Below are 23799 nucleotides of genomic sequence, written 5' to 3'. Positions count from 1 at the left end.
GGTCTTCTGAGGCCCCTGATCTGTTTCCAGGACCTTCAGAGGCTCCACCTGGGCTGATCTGGCTGGTATGTTTGACTCTGACACACTCCTGTCAATAACAGGGTGGGAAAAGACGCATCAGGATTGTTTTCCTCCTAAACATAATTGTTTTACTTCTGAGTGAAGAGAACGAGCACCTGCGGAGACAACTGAGGGCTTCAGTCAGGGCTTTGACCTTCTTCAGCATGGAGTCCATCTTATGAGGCTCCTCCTTCAGGAAACGCACCGCCTCCACCTCCAGCCTCAGGACTGAGCGCATCTTCCCCTGCAGCTCTGGAAACTCACCTGGAAGACAACCAAACGGGAGAGACTCAACAAAAATTACTCTGCGTAATTCTACATATCACCATACTTAACGATTGAACAAGGAATCCTGAACAGCATAAGCACTTTAGGAAATGAATAGATACAAATGATGTTTAGGTCATGTTCTGTTGTCCCTGATGTGATGAGACATTTTAATATAGAGAGTCAGTTTAACATTCTTTGATCTAGTTTTTTCAGTGTCCTACATACAGTTATACAGCTGCCCCAGCTGGGCAATAAGTAGAATTGATCATTGACCATAATCTTCACCTAACCTTCATTTACGGATATTTATGGATAAAAGTCTATAACCATAATAGCTATATATTAGATTTTATTTATATGTGTTTCGTATTTGTGTCTTCCTGTAAATGTGCTCTCTGTACTGTGAGTATACTGTGATCTACTGCGATCAGGGCTCAAATTCCTTGTTGTGTGTCAACACAATTGGCCAATAAAGTTGATCTATTTTTGATTTTTATAAAACCAATGAAATTCACATAAAAAACAGCTACAACAACCAATGACATCAGGCCAGATGTTCAATCCATCTAAATCTTATTTTACCCCTGATCACATTTCTTTTTCTCAAATGTGAGTTTGCAGAGACTACAGTATGCAGAGGTGAGCTGGTATTTTATGAGTCTGTATATTACATTTTTGACAAATACTGTAGGAACTACATCTCTTTCCTCTCAAGAAAAGATTCATGTGCATCTGATTATTCTTCATTTAGCAAAAAATGTACCGTCAAGTTCGTTCAATACCGATGCGATAACAACAGCAATAAAAAAACATCACAATTCGGTATTAGAGCCCTAGTGATGCATTTGGGGATTTTATTAAATTGGCCAATTTGGGTTTTTAATGGAGAAAAGTTATTAGAGCAATTTACGGCAGCCAATAAATAACAAAAACAAAACAAAAACAAAAATAACATCCTATATATATATGCATGCTATTATACAATTGAATCAGCCAGCAGAGAGACACCCTGGGATTCAACTCAAACCAACCTTTAAGGATGGCCAGAGCTTCTCCAACCCTCCGCAGGTTGACTGCTCCCTCCTCCACGTCTCTCAGAGTGATTGACAGCTGGTCGGGACTGGAGGCGGAGCTACGCTGCAAACGGTCCACATATTGCTCCAGTCCACTGTGAGGGGAAAAAGACATCAAACATGCGGCACTAACAGTCAGTTGTCATATCTGTCAGTTAGAAAAATCAATAATGTGATAACCCACTGTAGACACAAGATGGCAGCAGATACTTCCATTGTTCTGTTGGGGGGTCTTCAAATGAAGATAAAGATATTATGTGATGATGTGATATTATATTTTAAGAGCCAGATCTCTCTTGTATCCTCTGCTTATCTTGCACACTGCATAATATTTTGGCTTGTTGCAGTAACTCAAACTTCATTCAATCAAACATTACAGCAGTGGTGGTTGCAGACACACCTTGAGGAGATATGTACTCTCCTGAGTTCACCTTTCTAGCTTCTCATCATGGCCATGTCTTCAGCTTTCACAAAGGACATTTGTACTGTAACAGTAGGTCATGCATACAACTCTAATCAAAGATTTGCATAATATTAAACCACACTTTTTGGGGCTTTCTCCAGCTAAAAAGGCCACTGGATATGAACCCTATCAAGATTGTTGTACATTACGGATAATTAAACATGCGGCTTCTCTGCAGGATAATGTGAATGTCCACTGTAGATCATACATGGAGCTAGTAAAGTCTACTTCACTTTCATGGTTCAGCATGAAGGTCAAACATCCCTCTCTCTCTGCTTGCGACTACAGTCATTGAGATGGTTGATGTTGCCACTCTACTCAGTTCCTGCTCATACTACAGCCTCTTACAGTATCACTAACACTGCCACTGGTTTGAAAATATGTCATAATTTCAACATCATAATGAACTGAGTGAAAAATGTTAAAAAGTGAATATGACAAAAAGGTTCCAGTAGCTGCAGGATACCTCCTACAGAGTTAGAATCTCTGTTGAATCACTTATCTATGTGGTCAGTAGATGGGGGTCTGCTGTCAGTGAGTCTACTGATATGAGCACAGTGTGTCCTGGCACACACCATGGCTCCTTATTTAAAAGTTTCCTTAAGGAATAGAAAATGATGCATCCATTGAAGATGTCACATTAGAGTTATCATATCTCTATCATGAATTAGAGCAAGGTAACGTTAACAGGTACACTGCATGTTTTAGCTTTGTAGGTAAATAATGAAATAAAAGAAACATCAACTAGAGAAATTTTACTCACCGCACAAGCCCCACAGTTGTAATATATATATATATAGCGTAAAGCTACGTCAGTAGCGCCAAAAAAGTAAGCGATCATTTTTGTATCATGGAGTTAGCAACAGCAATCATATTTTTCCATATTAATTAAAAATAGCACACAAAGAACAAGAAAGAAAACATGTATATGCTTTGAGGACCTTGGCCGTCCTCACCATAATAACACTCCATAAGGAGCAACCAAATTCAGACTCTGGCTGTGTTGTCAGGTTTTGCACACACTATTTTTCTGAGTTTATTCTCATAAACATATGACTTTATAATCTTGCAAATTAGTTTCATATTTGTCCTTGTTGGCCCTGATACACTGACGTAGAAATTACTCATCATGATACTTGATAAATGCCAGGCTTCCGTTGGCACCGAGTCATCCGTGCTATGCAGTCAGTGTGTAGCTAACATGAGAATGAGTTGTGATGTCTCTGGAAACCCATGTCATACCCAATCAAATCACTTCCCATCCCCCGGCTCTATTTTTACCAATATGTTTCTTCACATTCTCTCTATGCCTAAAGATGTTGCCGTGCTGTGTCTCTTATGTCACCAATAATGTTCAGCTGCAGTGACATCATAAGGGACATGATGTCAGAGCGAATGTGTGAATGGTGAAAAGGCTAAATCACCACTTAAATTATCACAGCCACTAATAGAAAGCGCACATTTTGTAAAGTAAGGTAGGCAGGGCTTAGATTGGGATTTGTTGTGGGGGGTCCAGGGGCATCCTCTCCTGGGAAATATATTTGATAAAAAGCTCTTTTGCGATGCTTTTCATGCACTATGCCATCTTGGAAAAAACAATAACTACGTGGTTATAAACTAACAATGGTGGGTGTAACTAAGTACATTACCTGTAGCACTGTACTTAAGTAGAATACAATTTGAGTACTTGACTGTTTCTATTTTATGTTACTTTCCACTCCACTACATCTCAGAGGTAGATATTGTACTTTTTACTCAACTACATTAATCTGACAGCTTTAGTTACTTAACAGTTTCAGATTATTAATTATAAAATATAATCAACTAATGAATACCATAGTATCATAGATTAGCCAACAGTGGCCTTTATAAAGAAATTAAAATGAGCTCCACCTTTACCAGCTGCAATATTACAGTGATGGCCATATCAATGCATCAATTATTATAATTCTGTTTTATATATATATATTTCTATATATATTATTCTGCATCATGAACTCTTTACTTATGGTACTTTAAATATATGTTCATTCTTATAATTGGGTACTTTTACTAGAGTTATATTTTGTATGCAGGACCTTAACTTGTAAGTAGCACTTCTAGTATTGCAACTTTTAAAGTTCGTTTTTTGAGCCACGCTGCAACGTAAAGTAGCATACTGTTATGCAATGTGATGTTTGTAAAATGAAAAAACGGCACCTTCACTTTGGAATATTACAAAAAGATTGATTTGATTTTTCCTAACCTGTAGCTCTGCCATGTCTACACTTCCTGCTGTGAGTCACTCAGCGCTGACCCGCTGCTTGTGCACACACACACACACACACACACACACACACACACACACACACACACACACACACACACACACACACACACACACACACACACACACACACACACACACACACAAACAGTCTCATGGCAGTTTGTGAAATAGTCACGAAACAATCTACTGGTTTTGTGCTGAGCGACAGGATTTGTCCATTTCTTTCACGGTGTCAAACACTGGTCTAGTGGTTGAAAGTCCTGTGTTTGTTGGACACATCCACCTCCCCACCACCATAGGAGGTCTTCCTCCACAGCTATTACTACGCCACTACCTCTTTCCATGCATAGTCACGTACATGCCCTTAACTTGTGTGTCTATCACAAACAAAGGATTTTCATTGACTTTCCACTGTCATTGTTTACTTGCTGAGCGACACTGGTGGTAGGATGGCCTTGTCCAGTGATCCTCTGCTCAGCTTATTGTCTGCTGGAAATTGAACAGTCACAGCTCAATGAATGAAGGCGTCAGTTATTTAATCCCAGTCAATGTTTGAGATATTGGGGTCAGGAGGTCAGTTAGAAGGAGGGTGGCGGAGGAGGAGGTTAGGAACAAGGTGCCTGTTATGGAGGGTTTTTTTTTTCTTTAAACAATCTTATGTAACTTGTGTGGGACAGTGGCCAATGTGTCCGCAAGTGCAGATTACTTTTTAATGATCAATGCTAAGATTTAGTGTAACAGCGTTTTGCCAAATTAAGTCATAAAGTCAGTGAACTGACCAAGTAATGTCAATAACTAATCTATCATCTTCACATAAGCCCAGTAGCTTATGATACCAGACCAAGACTGTAGCAGCAAGGGTGTGTTTCATTGTTAATGAAATCAACCTTTCACTTGAATGACTGTACTACATCTTCTCTTTGGGTTACATAGTCTGTCTTCAAAACTAAACACTCAGAGTTCAATTCAAAGTCTCACCGGAGCTGTGTGAGTATTCTCTCCTCTGTAGCCAGGTAGTGGATCCTCTCCTCCTCCATCCCAGCTCTCCGTCTGTAGACCACCTCCTCAGACTGAGCCAGCCGATCGTACATCAGCACCACCAGCTCCTGACCTGCCATCCGCAGCATTGATGTCACGCTCTCCTGGTTTGACAGCTGGGACACAGGGAACAACTCAGGAGTTAGGATTTAACAATAGAACCTTTTATGCTGAGCTAGTGGAGAGGCAGTTTGGTCGGTAAATATTATAAATATTATTATTATATATTTTAACAACTACTGACGTCATTGCCAATACATCTGGTGTGGATATCATTGTCCCCAGAGGATGATTGTGATGGCCCAGGAGCTAACATTTATTGCCAGGCTGAAATGTACCCATAACCAACACTTTGTATACCTAATTCCTTAGACCTTTGCTCAGCATTTTATGATGTTTGAAGAATATATTTTTTTGTAAAACCCACATTTATCTAGCACCACCATCCAGGCAACATTTACACATGAGTGATACAAATATCTATGGACAGATTGTCAGGAAATGTACTTAATACTATCACACACTTTTGTACCCTCCCTAAAGTATATATTTTAGACAATGTAATGTGGGTGTACACTTCCTGAAGTGCTTGTGTGTTATGGATATTCTACTATAAGTGTGCAAGGATACAATAAAAACCAAACAATTGTTAACACATTATAATGTTCAATTATTGGCACTCAAAACAACAGATCAAGTCCCCGACTTGGAAAGATGGGAAATATGCTTGTAAACTCAGTTATTTCATTCTCATATCAGATCTAAAAGGCATCATTTAAAAGTTTGTTACAATTATTGTTGCACAGCGACAGACTCGTCTGTCAGATATTAAAGCACTGAGGCCTGCAATAGCATGGAGGGAGAGCGGGGTGGAGGCAGCATGTTTTCACACATAACTCTGTGAATTAAGGCTTCATCTAGACCTAACCAGAGTGGGCGATTGATGGACGTAGAAAGACTAGACCAACCAAGACGGTTTAGATGAGTTTTATTTTGTTTCTGTCGAATTTGAATGACGTTTTTTTTTTTGCAATCGTTGAGGAAAAAAATGACTGTGTTGTGTAGATGCTGCAGCCGGTAGCATCAATCATTTTGCTACATTTTTTGTATTAATTAGTTCTCTTTTCTTCTTTATTACTGGAGCACTTATTGCATATGACAGAATTAACTCATCAACATCAGAGAAGGAAGCTTGGGGATTGTATGTATTTGTTGGGAGCAGACTTTGAGCTTGAACAAAGTCTTTCATTTTGCAACAAATGGATGTTGTTCTGTGTGGTTATGTGAATTGTTTTGACAGAATGAACCCTGTTTTAAAAATCATACTCACCAAATGTAAAAAATAAAACTAGTATTATACTGATACCATAAAAGAGAAAAACACTCTGCTAATGCAGAGAGAATGTTACTGTATGTGTAGTTTACTGTGTGTAACTTGTTTCTACCAAATTCCTCTTTACACAACAGTATTTTTGATGACTCATCTTAAACGTAATGTTGGTTCCATAAAAGCATCAAATCAAATCTGATTTGAGATGAAGAGCTAACCCCGCCCATCATATAAACCCACACTTGACCGCTGGCTCGTGGGTGGCTAGCAGAGTGACATGTGAGTGAGAGGTGTGTGTTTGTGTTTAAGCTGGTAAAAACCATGTTGAGTATTGTTGAGGTCTAATTTATTAATTTCACCCTCATCTTCCACTCAACTCAGTATAGGTTAACAGCTACAGCTCTGTATTGTGTTGCATTCACAAAGCCACGCCCACTTTGAGTGATCCAATCACATCTTAAAGATTTGGTCTAATCACTCTCATAACTAACATTTTGTGTTTCACTCAGAAATTCGTTGTTTTGTCTTTCTAGCCAAACATCTATCGTAGTTGATTAGTTCGGGCGGGTGCATGGACAGGACCTTAATACTGCGGCTCTGCTGCCCATTACAACAATGCAGATAACGTCAAACAAGCAAGAATAAAGCTCAGTTCCAGCAATGTAAAACTGTCCTTTCCTTTCTACGGTCTGCTTCTTTTTGCATCCATTTCAGCTATTATCATGATGGTGAGGATGGCGATGATGACTGATGGTGCCTTGATTTTAATCAGTGAGTACACAGGTCAGTACCTGTAAGTGTCTGAGGTGGTTGAGTTGCAGCCGCAGATCACACACATTTCTCTTTGCTAACACCAAGCTCTGCTGCAGCCCACTGCCAGAGGGAGGGGCCTGGAGCGCCAGGGGGGCGGGGCTGAAGCTGTCAATCACAGCAGCTGGGACCTGAGGCTCAGATAACACTCCTGAAGGTCAAAGAAAGGTCAACATCATATTCAGAGCATGAGTATGTAGTCAGTGGCCGGTAATGTCACCATCTGTTATAGTAAGAAGATATCTCACCAGCTCTGTTGTTGAGGAGTTTGTGTTCTGTATTCACACTGAAAAGACCAACAGATACATATATATAATAAACATATCATTATTGATCTAGCCAGGGTTTACACACAGTATAGAACTAATTTCATGTTATTTCCTTAAATATTCAGAATTGTCCAGTACAGGTCTGTTGTATATTGAATATTAAGAATTATTTCCTGGTTCCTGAATCTTATAAACGTTCTCTACCTTCCATTGTTGGACACATTTAGTGGATGAATCTAAAGAACTTATTAGATGTGCTGCTGTTGGCTTAATGGGATAAAGGCAGATGGAACAGACCTGACAGTGTCCTTGACTCCTGGTACATCTGGACCCATAGACAGAGCACTGTGCACCAGACCTGCTAGACTGGCTATCTGCTCCTCCATGGCTTTCATCCTCTCACTGCCATACAGAAACACATGTTATGTCTCCATCACATTTAAACATGAGGTAGCTCTGCATTGTTTATATCATATGATGAGTTTCATATTCAGCTCTTTAATTCCACTGTATGCAATGCTAATATTTGAGATGGATCTCATCACTGCGTGGTATTTCTATGAAGATGTTTACAGATCTTGTACTTTAACACTGATTTAGCACTGACAGACCACATTCTATCAACTTTCCTGTTGATTTGAATCAGCAGATGTCACTATGCTCTTACCCACTTTATTTGATGTTTAATATAAAATGTCATTACAAGGGATTCCATTGGGCCATGTGATGTTTTAGGTAATATATGGGGCTCAACCTTAAAGAAGCCCTTAGCAGTTTTCTGTTAATGTTCGATGTTACTCTCCCAATCACATAGTGTGTATCCTTGAGGTCTAACAAAGAACAAACAATATTGTCACCAACTTGTCCTCCATAAAACCACCAAAAAACTCCTCATGGTACCCTTACAGCACATGTTGTTTGTGAGTCAAATGTAAATCCAGATGATAAGCTAAGTTTGTAATAGTATTAGAATACTTGAGTTGTGAAGATGTCCTCCAGGAAGGCTCAGTGGAATGGTACTGAATATACACCTGGTAAAGTACTCACACTGAAGTAATAAAGCGGATTACTCTGTTTTCAGCTCACCTCTGGGGGTTGCTGGCAGTCACATGTCCGGCAAACAGTCTCTCAGGCTGTCCCAGCGGGCTATCCACAAAGACAGAAGAGGTAGAGGATGAAGAGCCACTTCCTCTGCTTCTGTTCACGATCTCCACCGTGGCTCCGTTACTGTCCCGCCGCAGGGACCGGCGAATCGGTGACATCCTCTCTGGAGACACCAGGCCCACCCCTCCGATGATCTGTCCCTCAATCAACCTGACCTCATTGACTCTGTGAGGGGAAGGCGGTGGCGTTTTGGTCCCCAGTGGAGGAAGCTGGCTGTCTCCATACTTCCTGCTCTTCTGCCTAGATGGTGGAAAACCAGCCGGTTACAGGGTCAGAGTGTGATGGGTCAACTCTGGTAAAAACTATATTAATGTATTCCAACCAATCACTGATCAGTTCGTCCTCTCTGCTTACAGCAAGATGGATATTTACCCATAATTATCATGGGTCTGGGGAGAAAGGATGTATTAACGCAATGTTTTCATTTATCATAGTATTTATTACCAGGACTAGAAGTAAACTAGCTCAGCTCAGCAGCGGTTCACCTGATGCTCTTAAGTCCTGATATAGGCTTTGACACATTCTGCTCATGTCTGCAAAGCAATGGAGCTCAAAAAAAGGTAAAATGTTCTTCACTCAACAAAAAGAAAAAGAAGAAAGTTCCAAAGTTAATAAGACCCGCAGCTTTTGCAAAGAGGGCCTTTATATGATTCAGATTGTCTTCAAACATGAGAAGGATTGAGCGGAAATGATGCAGCATGTCATTGAGTTTTACTGATTTAAAATTTAACTGATTGACTGTTTTCTCTCATATAGTTGTATCAGAGCTGGATTATGTTACTGATAATACACATGAAATCACCTCAACAGGCTTTATTGTGAAGCAGTCACACTAAACACAACGTATTTGTCACTGAGGTTGGAGCTGACAGCAATAATCTGTAAATCTGTCAGGGAGCAACGGACCAGTGAGCAGCACACCTCCAACCGCTTTGACTATGTCCTCTGTATGTGAAACACTGTCTGTGTGTGTGTGCAGCATGAAATCAGATAACAGTTGTGATTATCACTGACTGCTCAGGAAACAGATTCACCAGCTGCTCTAACAGTGGATTTCTGACAGCGTAGATGCTCTATTTGATGTAGTATTAAACTGTACTTGCTGTTACCATGGTAACAGATGTCGCCAAATTAACCAAAACTGGAAACACTGTGTGAAGAGTGCAATGCAGAAAATGTGTTCTTCATGATAACGTGATATTGGTTTCATCCATTCATTGTCCAGCTCTGAAAAAGGAGAGGCAATAATAGGAAAACCCTTGTGGATCTGCAGACCTGCTATATACAGGTAGTTACTGTATGCTGCAGTTGCTATGGTAGCCTGCTGAATCCGGTCTATGACCTCTGTTAACCTCTCACTTCCGGATCTCTGCTGTCACCTCCTGCTGCACACGAAGTAGAAGTGACAGAGGAAGTCCAGCTGGACTGAAGGGTTATAGGTTATGCTTCCATGTGTTTGTGTCTGCATCGGGTTTAAATTAGTGTGTACCTGTGGAGGAAGCGGGTCTGCTGCTCCAGGTTCTCTCCGTAGCCCATCAGGGGTTTGATGGAGGCCCGGTACTGCTGCAGCCCCCCTGGGATCCCAGTGACCCCAGCGTCCACCATGTCTGCAGTGAGAGATGGAGGAGCGCTACACTGGGAGGAGGCCATGCTGAGGCGACCTCCTCCTCCGTCCTGCAGGGAGGAGCAGTAGGAGTCTGGGTATTGTGGTCCTCCTTCACTGCGCACCACCAGAGCCATGCTCTTACTGCTGCCAGCGTCCTCATCTGACACACACACAGACACACAGACACAGACACAGACACACACACACACGCTGTAAATGTGAACTGTTAACTTGTAATGTATTTCATGTATTATCTACAGTCAGAATCCAGAACTGTATCACCCATTAAGGAAACCAAGTCTGGTAAACAACGGACAAGTGGACTACGCTGAATAAGTTGAATGTTGTTGACCTTTTGTCTCTTTCACTGTTGCTGCTGTGTTTTTAAAGATAAATGCCATAGTAGTCTGCAAATGCCCAGCTTCCTCACCTATGTGCCCAGGACCACCAAGAGCACAGACACATTACTGAGTATAATACTCTTGAATGTGTGATCCTGAGCCTACAAACTAGAGGAGGTGGCCACACTAAACAGATGGAGGAAGGACTAACTGCTCAGTTATGTGGGAAGTCAACTCCAAAACAGTGCTGATGAAAGGGAAGGGAAGTTCTTTTTAAGACAGCTGAAACGTTTTTCATATCACAGGAAGTCACAATGCAATTTCATCTTGTTGAGAACAGGAGCATGCTCATATTTGGATTAACTGAGTGGTATGGAAACACCTCAGCCAAGACAGGAAACATCTGGACAACATGGTATACACTGCATTAAAATGTGCTATAAATAAGATGCTTTCATTAATTATTCATCACTCTATTTAATTTGACTTCCTTGGAAGTACAAGTATATGAGGTGGGGTTTGTGTTCTTGTTTTGTATGAGACAAACCAAATAAGTTGATATTGCAATAAAGTATTGATTCTTGAATCTTGTATTCATTCAACTGATTAGAATTAAGGCTCTGCTCTTTATTTACCCATTGCCATGGTGAACAGTAGTATATGGGCTTCATTAATGGCTTTTTTTATTCAACATTAATGCACTTGTCTCAGAGGTAACACACACAAGAGTAGATTGAACTAGAACTGAAAACTCATCCGGGGTTAATTAACTCAGAGTTCAGTTTGTTAAGCTGCTATCTGGAACAGTAGAGATGTTCAGAGTAGCCTCTGAACATCAAACTGCTTCACTGGCACTTCCACTTAACATATTTTAACTCTTACAGTTGGTATCAAACACACACAACAAAAAGTATAGCAGACCAAGACCCCTTTCACAATCTGTAGTTTTTTTTAATTAAATCAGTATCTAGTTGTGCATGTGAATGTTTTCAACAGGTGTTCTTGTTTATTAAGTGTTGTGTATCTCAGGCTACATGGGCTGAACTGATCAGATTCCCATTAGATGAGCATTGACGTGCACTGCGTTTTGTAAGCTTGTAAAACTGAATCAAAGAGGTTCACCCTGCAGGTATCTCACCAGGCCTCACGTCTCTCCTCTCCAGTATAGCACTGCTGCTGTTGCAGAGGGAGTTGGATCGCCCCGCCCCTGACAGGCGTTCCCGTGGTAACGTGGCGCTGCCTGGATCCCCCATCCCTGTCCTCCCCCCTGAGCTCCCCCCACTGTACGCCATCCTGGAGGGAGACGAGGGCATGGAGCGCACCATGGGTGGGGACATGGAGCCCTGCAGGTTGTGCAGGGTGCTGCGGCTGGATGACCCACGATGGACCGGACTGTGACTGCTGTACAACACCTCTTTGGAGATCTGCAAGAAACAACCAGAGTGTCAATATCATGGTTCAGCCATGTGAATGAAAATACTTATTGAAGAGTAAATTTAATGTCAACAAAGTTCACCAACCCAGAAAAAGTCCACAGACAAATACTATGTGTTTTGAAATACTGTACCGTATATCTATAAAAAAGTACATTACAGAAAGCCATAGATGTTTTGAAAAGGCATTCAGATTTCAATCTGTTGACCTAAATTATGGCTGAAAAAACTGTAGCTTTACCTAACTGCATTCATAGAAAGAAAAGAGTAAATGACGGATGCATGAATACATACAGATTAATGTAATGTTCATAACAGGTTTGCCCAGGCCACACACTACTGCTATAATTTTTGTATACAATTTTTGTTTTGTTTTGTATCAGTTAATTCATTTTAGTTCTGGTTCTTGATGTAGTTTTGTAGGCTTCAATTTGAGATATAAATTATCTTATCTGAACTGACATCAAAACTGCTACATATCACTGATTTATGATGATTTAATATCAAATCTATGGCTAAAGCTTGGTGGGATTTAGGCATAAAACAACTTGTTTAGGATTAGGTGAGATCATGGTTTGGGTTCAAATTAGTTGAGTGTTAAAAAAACCCCATTATTGACAAACAGCGTCTCCTGTGTTAAAGTCTGATGTCTTGTTGACTCATCCATCCATCCATCCAACCCGACCTCCTCTCCACGTGGACTCTGTTGCTCTATAATGACCTCACCTGTCTCCCTCCTTTGCTGCCACCATATCTACTACAGCTTCCAGAGGGCTGAGTCACTTCAACCTAAACACATGATGTTTTGGGGCATTTGCTGACACTGATGCTATCGTTATCCTCCGGAGGACAGTCAGTGTTTATTGTTTTAATTGGAACTACTACTACTATTTTAAAGCTGCACTTATCAATCTTCCACATGAACTATGAATCAAATTACTTTCTTTGACATGTCAGTCATTGAGAAGCTTCCATCAGAGTGCTTATCTTTGGTTTTACAGTCTGCACGTTTTTACCTTGTCCCAGCAGCAACAGGGAAAAGAGAGTTAGTCTCCAAATGAGAATAGTTGATATAAATATTACAGATCAGAAAAAGTAGCCAGTAATACACCTTCCATGCACTTATTGTTCATGTTCTCCCTCCCAAAAGAGCAGCCTCGAAAGACTCGATTTCATCCATTTTCCGTAATCCATCCATTTTCCGTAACCTGCTTATCCAGTTAAGGGTCGCCATGTAAATTTATGCCAGCTGAGGGAAAGCTTGTTTTAATGTGACGTCTGCTAGGTGTGCATGAGATGAGGAAACGACCAAACAACAAACCCAGGGCAGGAAAAACTGCTTTTACAGAGGAGCTCTGTGTAGGCATGCAGGAGTGTGTGTGTGTGTGTGTGTGTGTGTGTGTGTGTGTGTGTGTGTGTGTGTGTGTGTGTGTGTGTGTGTGTGTGTGTGTGTGTGTGTGTGTGTGTGTGTGTGTGTGTGTGTGTTGTGAAAGTTGGGCACGCACTGTGGGAAGAACTCAGAGTGTGTAACAATGCTCTCATGAAGTGAGATCAGATTGACTTCACACAGCTCTCCACAGCACTGACACACACAAACTATGAAGCTCTGACTGCCAGACTGATCCAGGAACAGCCAGTGCATATAAACCTCACAACTGTCTGTTTTCTTCAACTTCATGTTTTCCTGGACATTACCCGGTTGTATAAGGGCAAATGTTAGTATAATTAATGTACAGCAGAAGGTCATTTCTCATATTCTCAAGTTTTTCTACACCCACTCTCTATCAACATGCCCATTGTACCTCTACCTCTTGAGGATTTTCTCCCTTTCGTCTGGACCAGAAATCAGGTCTGAACTTGTTGCTTTTCATTCAAAAGTGTTGGTGTGGTCCTACTAAGCCTGTTTGACATATCAGGTTCTGCCATTATGGAGCTCTGTCAACCATTGCACCAGAAGCCAGTAGCTTTAGTATCCTCATCATTCTCATGTTGTGCTGTTACTGTTACTGAAACTCAAACAACTCTTATTTACAAAAAAACATTGTGGAAATTGCAAAGTCGGAAGTTGCCAAAGATGTCTGGCTGAATTTGGAATGATGTACAAGGAATCTAGATTATCAATTTGATGATTTATGTCATCCTTATCTGAATCGAGTGTCTCCTGGATGCTGTACAGAGCGTAAAGCCCTTACTGGGCTGTATGAATCAAACTGAATTGACTTGACTTGGTGCAGATGTACAGTATAAATACATGGGTCATTGCACTTACAAACTGTCCATTCATCTCTTGACTCCCTAGAAAATTGGTTTACTACAATATTGATGTAAACAATTTACATTTTCAGCTTGATGAGCTGCTATAACAAACATACAAAAAAGTAAGCTTTCTTAGAAGAATTTGACTGCTAGCAAGCTTTAAAAAGTTGTAGAAAAGCTACATGTCCCGAGATTTTATCTCAAACACTAAGTGCAGCATATTTTCAGCAAACTTCACCGATAAGTACAATTAATATTAATCAGACCAGGCTGTATATAATATATAATATAATATATGTATAATATGCTTCCTTTAGGGAATATTATCTGAAAACACTCAATAAACTTTTATTGTTATGCAGATGATACCCGTTTATATCTATCAATTAAGCCAGTGTGTTGTATCTCTGTTATGTTGTTCATTCTGTACACATGACATCTATTGCATTCTGTCCATCCTGGGAGAAGGATCCCTCCTCTGTCGCTCTCTCATAGGTTTCTTCCTTTTTTCTCCTTGTTAAATGTTTTTTTTAGGGGAGTTTTTCCTGTGCTGATGTGAGGGTTCCGTGACAGAGGATGTCGCATGTGTACAGATTGTAAAGCCCTCTGAGACAAATTTGTAATTTGTGATTTTGGGCTATACTAAATAAACTGAATTGAATTGAATAATGTATTTAAAGCACTAATACACCTTGAACTCTTTTACTCTGGTGGATACAGAGGTGATTAGAAAGTCGGTCTAAAACCCTCTATGTTATAACTTGACCAAATATGGTAAATGGACTGTACTTGTATAGCTCCTTTCTAGTCCTACGACCACTCAAAGCGCTTTAACACTACATGTCATCATTCACCCGCTGATGACAGGGGCTACCATGCAAGGTGACTCTAACACTAACTAACATTCACACACGTTCACACACCAATGGCACAGCCTGCAGGAGTATTTTGGGGTAAAGTGTCTTTCCCAAGGACACATCGGCATGGACTGCCGGAGCCGGGGACCGAACCACCGACTTGCAAGGTCATTCGAGGACGACCCTGCTCTCCACTGAGCCACAGTCGTCCCACAAATATGTACCCTATTTAAAAAATATATGTTTTTAACCACCTGTCAGAGGAATTATGAAGTATTGTTCACAAGCACATTCCCTGTTGAGACTGTCACGGTTAAACCACTTCTCAAAAAAAGCAATTTAGATACCTCAGTGTGTAGTAACTACCGACCAAACTCTACCTTTTTATGTAAGATTTTAGAAAAGGTAAATACTTTTGGTAAAAACAACAACATATTTGAGAGATCACCACAGCAAACTGCAAAGCTTACAATTTCATGTGCTCGCAATCAAGCACCTGCATGATGATCATATGGACACATCAGCCACTGTCTATCCCATCACTGCCTCCAGAAATCTCAAAAGTCACCTTGACCATGAGCTCTGAGCAGTTGCAAGTGCGAAGGCAGGGTTGAACGAGTGCTCATCCCAACTGCGTGCTCAGTGGATGTGCTCCCTCGCGAGGATGCTTTCCGGCTTGCTTCATTTACTGGTATCACGTGTATGCGCCAATTTTCTATGTACACTAATAAAAAGTCATATACGTTACGTTCAATTTAACTCTTACCGTGTTCCAAAAATGAAGTGGTCAATAGCTGATTATTGTAAAACTCAAGATGAGGGGAGAGAGGAGGCAGTGTCATTGATTAATACCAGTGGTGGAAGAACTACTAAGATCTTTGACTTAAGTAAAAGTGTTAATAACACAATTTTAAAAAAAAGCATTCCTGCATTCAAAATATTACTGAAGTAAAGTTTGTAAGTGTAAAATCAAGACAGTGAACTTTGCATTGTATTTGATTGCCTGATTATAAATAAATGTTGTGAAGAAAAAAGTCCACTATTTCCCTTTGAAATGTAGTGGAGTAGAAAGTTGCATCAAAATTGTACTTCAGTACTGTACTTGAGTAAATGTACTTAGTTACTTTCTATCACTGATTTATATGCTGTGACAAAAAAAGGGTGCGACCCAATCATGTGCTCATGATCTGGTCGAGGTCTACCAGTGCAAACGTTAGTCTGGAGCCCTCTGACCTCATTAGACAATTGGCAAACTTTCTGGGGAAAGCCTGGTCTGATTAGGAGAGACAGCATTCATCCCACTTCGGATGGAGCGGATCTCATATCTAGAAATCTGACCCAGTTCATTAGTGGACCTAATCCATGACCCAGAGTTCAGACCAGGAAGCAGAAGCAGAGTCGCAGTCTTTCACACTTCTCTGCGCTTCCATTAGAGCAATTACCCACCCAAAACCCTATAGAGACTGTGTATGCCCCACGGCCACTTCAATTATTTAAATCAAAAGTCAACAGAAGAGGAGTTATACAAAATAACCTAATAAAGGTTAAGGTAACCAATGCAACAGTGCAACAAAACAGGACAATTAAATGTGGACTCTTAAATATCAGATCTCTGTCATCTAAGTCTGTGCTTGTAAATTATTTAATATCAGATAATCATATTGATTTATTTTGTCTTAATGAAACCTGGCTGTGTCATGAATAATATGTTAGCCTAAATGAATCAACTCCTCCAAGGCACAGGCCGAGGAGGTGGAGTAGCAGCCATCTTTGACTCAAGCCTATTAATAAACCCTGAACCTAAATTAAATTATAACTCATTTGAACGCCTTGTTCTTAGTCTTTCAAACCCGACCAGGAAAGCATTACAGTCAATTCTATTTGTTATAGTGTACCGAGCACCAGGTCCGTATTCTGAATTCATATCTGTATTCTTATCAAGTTTAGTCCTCAAAACAGATACAGTTATTATTGTAGGGGATTTTAATATTCATGTGGATGTCGATAATGATAGCCTTTCATTATTAGATTCTATTGGCTTCAGTCAGTGTGTACATAAACCGACTCACTGTTTTAACCATACCCTCGACCTTGTTCTGGTATATAGTATTGAAATAGAAAATGTAATTGTCTCACAACAGAACTCTCTTTTACCAGACCATTATCTAATAACTTTTGAATTTTTACTACCAGAGTGTACGCCATTAGGCAAAAGTTTCTACACTAGATGTCTATCTGATAATGCTAGAGCTAAATTTAAAGAAGCGATTTCATCAGGGTTTAATTCATTACCATTGCTCAATATAACAGAGGACTCCTACGCTAACTTTAGTCCGTCTCAGATTGACCATCTTGTCGATAGTGCTGCATGCTCACTGCAAATTACACTAGACTCTATAGCTCCTCTAAAAAAGAAGCTAATAAAAGAAAGAAGTTTTGCTCGATGGTATAACCCTCAAACCCGAGGCTGCTAAAGGAAGTTTTACCTTTAGGTAGCAATTCTTTATTAGAAATTATCAATCTGTCTTTACTAATGGGCCACGTACCACAGGCCTTCAAACTAGCTGTAATTAAACCTCTTCTTAAGAAACCTACTCTTGATCCAGAGGAGTTGGCTAACTATAGACCTTCTACCCTGGAGTCTTTGTGCTTTCTCGCCTCGCAGGTTTCCATAAATCGTGGCTGTACCTGGACTGTGGTCGTGCCTCCTGCTATGGCCCTGCTGACACCAACTGCTACTACTATTATTATTATTATTAGTCAGGGTGAGGGTTCCGGGACAGAGGATGTCGCATGTGTACAGATTGTGAAGCCCTCTGAGGCAAATTTGTAATTTGTGATTTTGGGCTATACGACATAAACTGAATTGAATTAGTCCCACATTAGAAATGTCCCAGAGTGTCATCTTATCATCTTAGAACCATCGTTAAGGTTAGACCATTTCCCTTTCAGGCTGATAAACTATTGAATGCTTTTACAACCTGGTGGTTTGAGTATTGCAATGTGTTGGTTTTTGGGTCAAAACTAAAAAAGTAGTTGTGTACTTATAACTTGTTCAGAACGTAGCAGCTTGAGTAGACATCTAACTATTTCAAAGTCATTGCAGTGGTCAGTTTAACAGTTGATTCCTACTAGTAGTTAAGTGGCCTGGCACCAGCCTATCTTCTTTTCAGATACGTTCCCAGCAGGTCCCTCAGGTCATCAGCAGCTGGCCTCCTCGTCCCAAGGGTCTCAACAAAAATGAGTGGGGGGTCAGCGTTCAATTATTTCTATTGTATTGTTGTCTTTTATTTATAAATTGTAATTTAGTTTTTAAGCTTGAAGTTGACTGAACTCTTACTTCATAGTTATCCCAATCAGAACCATTTCATAATTTCTTATAATGATATTCTGACAATAGTATAGTTTTGTAGTAGTCAATATATCAGCTTGCCATGTGGCAGTAATAATATGAAAAAATATAATATCCTGAAATATAGCAAGTTGTTCTCATTTATGATTTACTGTGGAAAGATCCAAGAACTTATACAGTAGGTAAATATTGAGTTAATTTCATAAGCAGCTGTTGTTATATTCCAGGAACCTTTTTAAGAAATTACACTTACATGTTAGTTCCTGTCAAAGGAATGTTTGGTAAACTGTGGGATCAATGACACAAAGTGTGACCAAAGTGTAAGTGGTTGGAACACACAGAGTATACAGATAGACAGAGTGACACTCTCCCATTAGAGGCCGAAGGGTCACAGTACATCTGTGCTGTGGTTCATATGTCTATGTAATACATGTACAATATATATATGTTGATGTGACTTTGAGGTTAGTGTTGACAGCTTTGTTGATTGATTTTATTTTACAGATTTATGTTCTATACTTGAGAAAATGAAAGCCTTAAATTTACTTCAGCTTCTTTTCATATTTGTAGTTCAAGAGAAAACTAGAAACAATTTTTTAAATATATTTTTGACAAACAAAGGAGCAACAGTTACATTGATATGTAGCGGACATCCATCAAGACATTATAAACTTAACTGTCAATGAGACAATCTGAATTTATTTTCTCTCAGGAACTGGTGTCACCACCATAAAGGGCACTTAGTGGTCGAACTCTGTTTTGACCCTGTGCCTGGACTGTCTCTAAATAAGACCTGGGGTCACCACATGTTTTATGACTCCACCTTTCTGGGTTTTATGAGCATCCCTATCCCTGAGGACAAAGAGAAGGATCCAATTAAGAAACTTTTAATTAATATTTTAGTCCTAGTCCTAGTAAATTCATATATTTTATAATCTGTATTAAACGACTGAGTTTATAAGGTTATGTATAGTTAACTTCATGATAGCTAACTCATTAACTTATTTTAGTTTCCTGCCATATAACCTGATCTCAACCACAGCACAGGACAACAGAGGGGGGAGGGAATGTTCTTTCTCCCCCTTTTCTTGACCGCGGATCAGTGCTGAAATGTTGAGATTAATGTTATCCATTAATTTACTATGAATATAGGTAAACATACGTATATCTACAGAAATCTGTCTGTGCCATGATAACAATGTCTTTCTATGTTGTGCAAGTGTTTATTTAATTCTGTCTTTAATTGATCAGGTTTTATTCAGTGATTTATATCAAACTATTTGGCATCATTGTGCAGCTGAGATAGCACCTCCAAATATGAAAGAATTAAAACAACTTTATAAGTAACTAGTGTTAATACTATACTACGGCCCTCCTATGTCGTCTAATGTGCCGTGCAGCTCCGACCTGCGATGCATCGGCTTTACCTCCAATCTGCCCATCAGAGCCGTCAGGTGAAACAATACCATTGCAAGATGTAAACAAGTTTGATGTTCCTAGGCCAAATTAATTTAAGTCAAGTTATAAAATAAATAGAAATAGCTTAAACCTAAAGATCTGAATTAAATTTAACTTAAAACTAATATAAAGATGCTTCTCAACCTTCCCTGTAGCTTCTCAAACTCTCAGCTGCTGAACGGTGCATAAATCATTTGAACAAAATTTTATGTAAAACGTCAATCGAAGAATTCAATTTATCAGTCAATGATATGAGTCATTGATTCTACATGGTCACATTCAAACCTTTTCATTAGTTGTGGTTCATTATTCATTGTACTCTTCATCCTATTCTTTATTCTTTCCCTTTATTCTGTTTACTCTTCATCCTATTCTTTATTCTTTCCCTTTATACTGTTTACTCTTCATCCTATTCTTTATTCTTTCCCTTTATTCTGTTAATGTTATCATTTAGTAATTTATTTTATGTTTAGTAGTTTAGTTATGTAGTTTGTCTAATAAATATTTCATTTAAAAGGAACTTGATAATTTGATTTGTGTAATAATAAGTAACTGTTTACCTTGAGAAGAACTTCATAGCAACCCTGAGATTAAGATATAATTGATTAATATCACATTCTGAAGTTTTCCCTATTTTTCAAAATAGGGTGGCGCTTACCCATCCGTATTTTTAATAAATAAAAGCATTTATTTTGTCTCATTCTGAATATACACTGTTACATTCACGCTATGGATTATACAACACAACACTGAAGCAATCATTGTAAGGATTCAGATCAGAGTACTGTAGTGAATTACTGACATTACATTACGTCCATTTATTATGGCTATGGATGGTGTACTGTAATAATTTCCTCTCAAACTCGAGGTCTTCCTGAAGTTTTGCCCAACAACCTCACTGTCTGTCCTTCTCTCGGTTCCCACCATTAATCAAGTTAACAAGCATGTCTTCTCTCTGTGCCACACAAAGAAACATCACGACACATATGCAACTCAGAAGAATAGAGCCCAATCTTATATGGCATTCACTCTGTCCCATTTAAATCAAGCTTAACATGCTGGATGCTCTGCAGCTCTTCTCTGGAAAGTCCACTAAAATAAGAAAATTTCAAGATCAAAATTACATTTTAATATGTGCTGGAGCTCAGTGAATTAATTTATCAAGTCATTCCAAGTTTAGTGTAGTATGATGGAGCCTCACTTTGTATTATTACTTCCATCATAAAATATGTAGTTTTTTGATACAACTAGGGTCAACCACAGCCTCACACTCTCCAGCATTAATAAAAACTCCCACCTAATCAGCTATTACATGTTTCCAAACTCACTGTCAGCCCTATAAATGGAATCATGTTTAAGATTGTACTTAGACGTCCTTTCTCATTTTTTATTCTGGCACTGATTTATGCATAGAAGTATAATTTAAACCTTTTACCTTAAAAAGTATGCTATTAGTGATGAAGGATTTATATTTATCTCCTACTGAACAAAAAACATACTTCTTTTAACTATCAAACTATATTTAAAATAACACAAATATCTGTACTTATCTTTATTGACTTCAACGGCAACTAAAATCTACATCAGTAAAAGAAAAAATCTAATTCTATTCTCTTTAATATTAACGTGGGACTGAACTGACACTCTTTACTATTACGCCAGTAATGCAAGGTCAAAGACGGACACAGTCCTCCTGCTGGGGACTGAATATGACATCTGTACTGTCATCAGTGGTTACCTATTTTCATTATAAAAATAAGTAAGATTTCAAACACTGAACAAACACATCTCTTTATGCTATGAAATTGAAAATACCTAAATGCATAGAATTAGAACATATAAAAAATGTGCATAAGCAGGAGTTTCACTTAAGTCAGTTCCACTTTGGCTAAATGCCAATAAATTCTCTAAGTATTGCAGTATTGAAAGCAGCAAGGATAAGGAGTTGGGCGTTGTGTCTTTTTTCATCATCCCTGGGTGATGCCATCGATTGTGTGTGATCATGTTGTTACTATTTACATAACCACAGCAACGCCTACACACTGTCCTCCTCTTATACACAACTCTCTATCTTGCTTTGGAAGCTGACCACTGAATACTCGACTTTGCATACAGACCAGTCCAGAGCCTGCCTGTTAGCCTGTTTGCTTGTTAGCATTAGCATACGGCTGTGCTACTTGTGCAGTTTGTTGAGAATTTATACTGCAGTCTGTTTGATAGTACAGCTACTTTAAATTTCTGTTAGTGTTAATTATTGTTTTGCATTTGAATATCACAGAGTCATAATTTACAAAAGATATGCATCATTATCACTAATGAAAATCTTAAATTGAAACTATGGCAAGAAACTATAGGACTTCAACCACTCGGTCCAAATGTTCCCCTCTGCAGTTCTCTTCACATTCACACTTCATTATTTCTTATTGGGGCTCTTTGAACCATGAAAAATGGGACAACAGAGGTGAATCAAACATGTACAGCTAATCATTCTGTTTACCATCAAACTATAAATATGTATTCAGCCCCAAAAAAATCACAGTTGACGTTCTTTTCTTGCAGCACAGATTCCACCATCTCTCCTTACTGTTCCCAACGTGGTTCATGAGTGTATGTACAGACACCAATAGCAAACAGACTTCTCAAATGCACAAACCTTTGCTAGTGTATTCAACCAGCTGTAAACCAAATGAATACAGTACAGTGTGAAATCAACAAAATGAATATTTAAATCAGTCAATTTACCACACAATAGACTCACATTCTAGAGGCTCCACTCAGATCTACCCAGACCGGATGTTTGTGCTGTAACTTGTTCACTTTGTACAGCTCCTGTTCCAAACTACAGAACAACCCACGTTGTAATACGTTGTGATATAGTTTGTGTTGTTTGTGACTTACCTCAGCATGAACACAGTCAGAGACCCAGTAGCTGTGCAGATGAGAAGTGCACAGCAGCCTGAATGACTGAGTGGGTTCCACAATTCAAATCCATCTCGTAATTTCAAAAGGGCGTTGATCTCTAAACCTACACAGAGCCGACATGTCATAACACATAAACCGCCAGGAGTCTGAAAATCCCACATAAAATAAAGCCTGCAGTGTAACGTCCAGACCAGTTCCACAAGGAGAGCAGGCTGTCAATCACATCCTTGTTCCAGCACTAATTGAGTCGACACAGATTCCCCTCAACAACTAAATCTGCTTCCAACACAGCATCTTCTCTCCCCCCCACTCACAAACACACACCCACACACACACGCACACACACACACACACACACACACACACACACACACACACACACACACACACACACACACACACACACACACACACACACACACACACACACACACACACCCTCCGAGTTCATAGCCCTCAACAATAATCATTATGTAAACATGGCTCTAAGTTTTTTTCTGCATGTATTTAGTGACTTTGTATCTTTGGCTGATGATGAGATGAATAAATTCCTTCTTAAATCACATTGTAATAAAACATGTGCTCTATAATGTCCAGTCCACCACTCCATGGAGCAAATGCTGTTTTGAACAGTATTTTGAAACATGAATATATATGACAGATTAGTTAGGCTGAGCGTTTCATACTGGTGCAAATATGATATATATATTACACAGTTACAGTAACATTCTAAAAAAGTTGTATTGTTTGATACCCTGTGTACCCGTAGTACAATTTCTGGCACTTATGATATACGATGATACTGCCTCGCAGGTTCCCATGAATCAG

At 39.4% G+C, this 23799-nt stretch overlaps 1 protein-coding gene across 1 annotated transcript in view; it reads right to left on the bottom strand.

Annotated features, from left to right (window-relative positions):
- LOC129088776 (sickle tail protein-like) overlaps positions 1-23799 on the bottom strand; it is an 87073-nt gene that overhangs the window by 19008 nt on the left and 44266 nt on the right. Inside the window, exons 6-14 of the mRNA XM_054596007.1 lie at positions 11832-12117; positions 10236-10512; positions 8669-8986; positions 7880-7984; positions 7562-7599; positions 7295-7464; positions 5114-5289; positions 1362-1498; positions 171-324 (exon numbers count right to left, since the gene is read on the bottom strand). Coding sequence (XP_054451982.1) covers positions 171-324; positions 1362-1498; positions 5114-5289; positions 7295-7464; positions 7562-7599; positions 7880-7984; positions 8669-8986; positions 10236-10512; positions 11832-12117 — 1661 coding nt within the window. The remainder of the gene's footprint in view (positions 1-170; positions 325-1361; positions 1499-5113; positions 5290-7294; positions 7465-7561; positions 7600-7879; positions 7985-8668; positions 8987-10235; positions 10513-11831; positions 12118-23799) is intronic.

This window comes from Anoplopoma fimbria, chromosome 3, assembly GCF_027596085.1.
Source record: "Anoplopoma fimbria isolate UVic2021 breed Golden Eagle Sablefish chromosome 3, Afim_UVic_2022, whole genome shotgun sequence".
Lineage (NCBI taxonomy): Eukaryota > Metazoa > Chordata > Actinopteri > Perciformes > Anoplopomatidae > Anoplopoma > Anoplopoma fimbria.
This window is presented reverse-complemented; position numbering and strand designations above follow the sequence as displayed.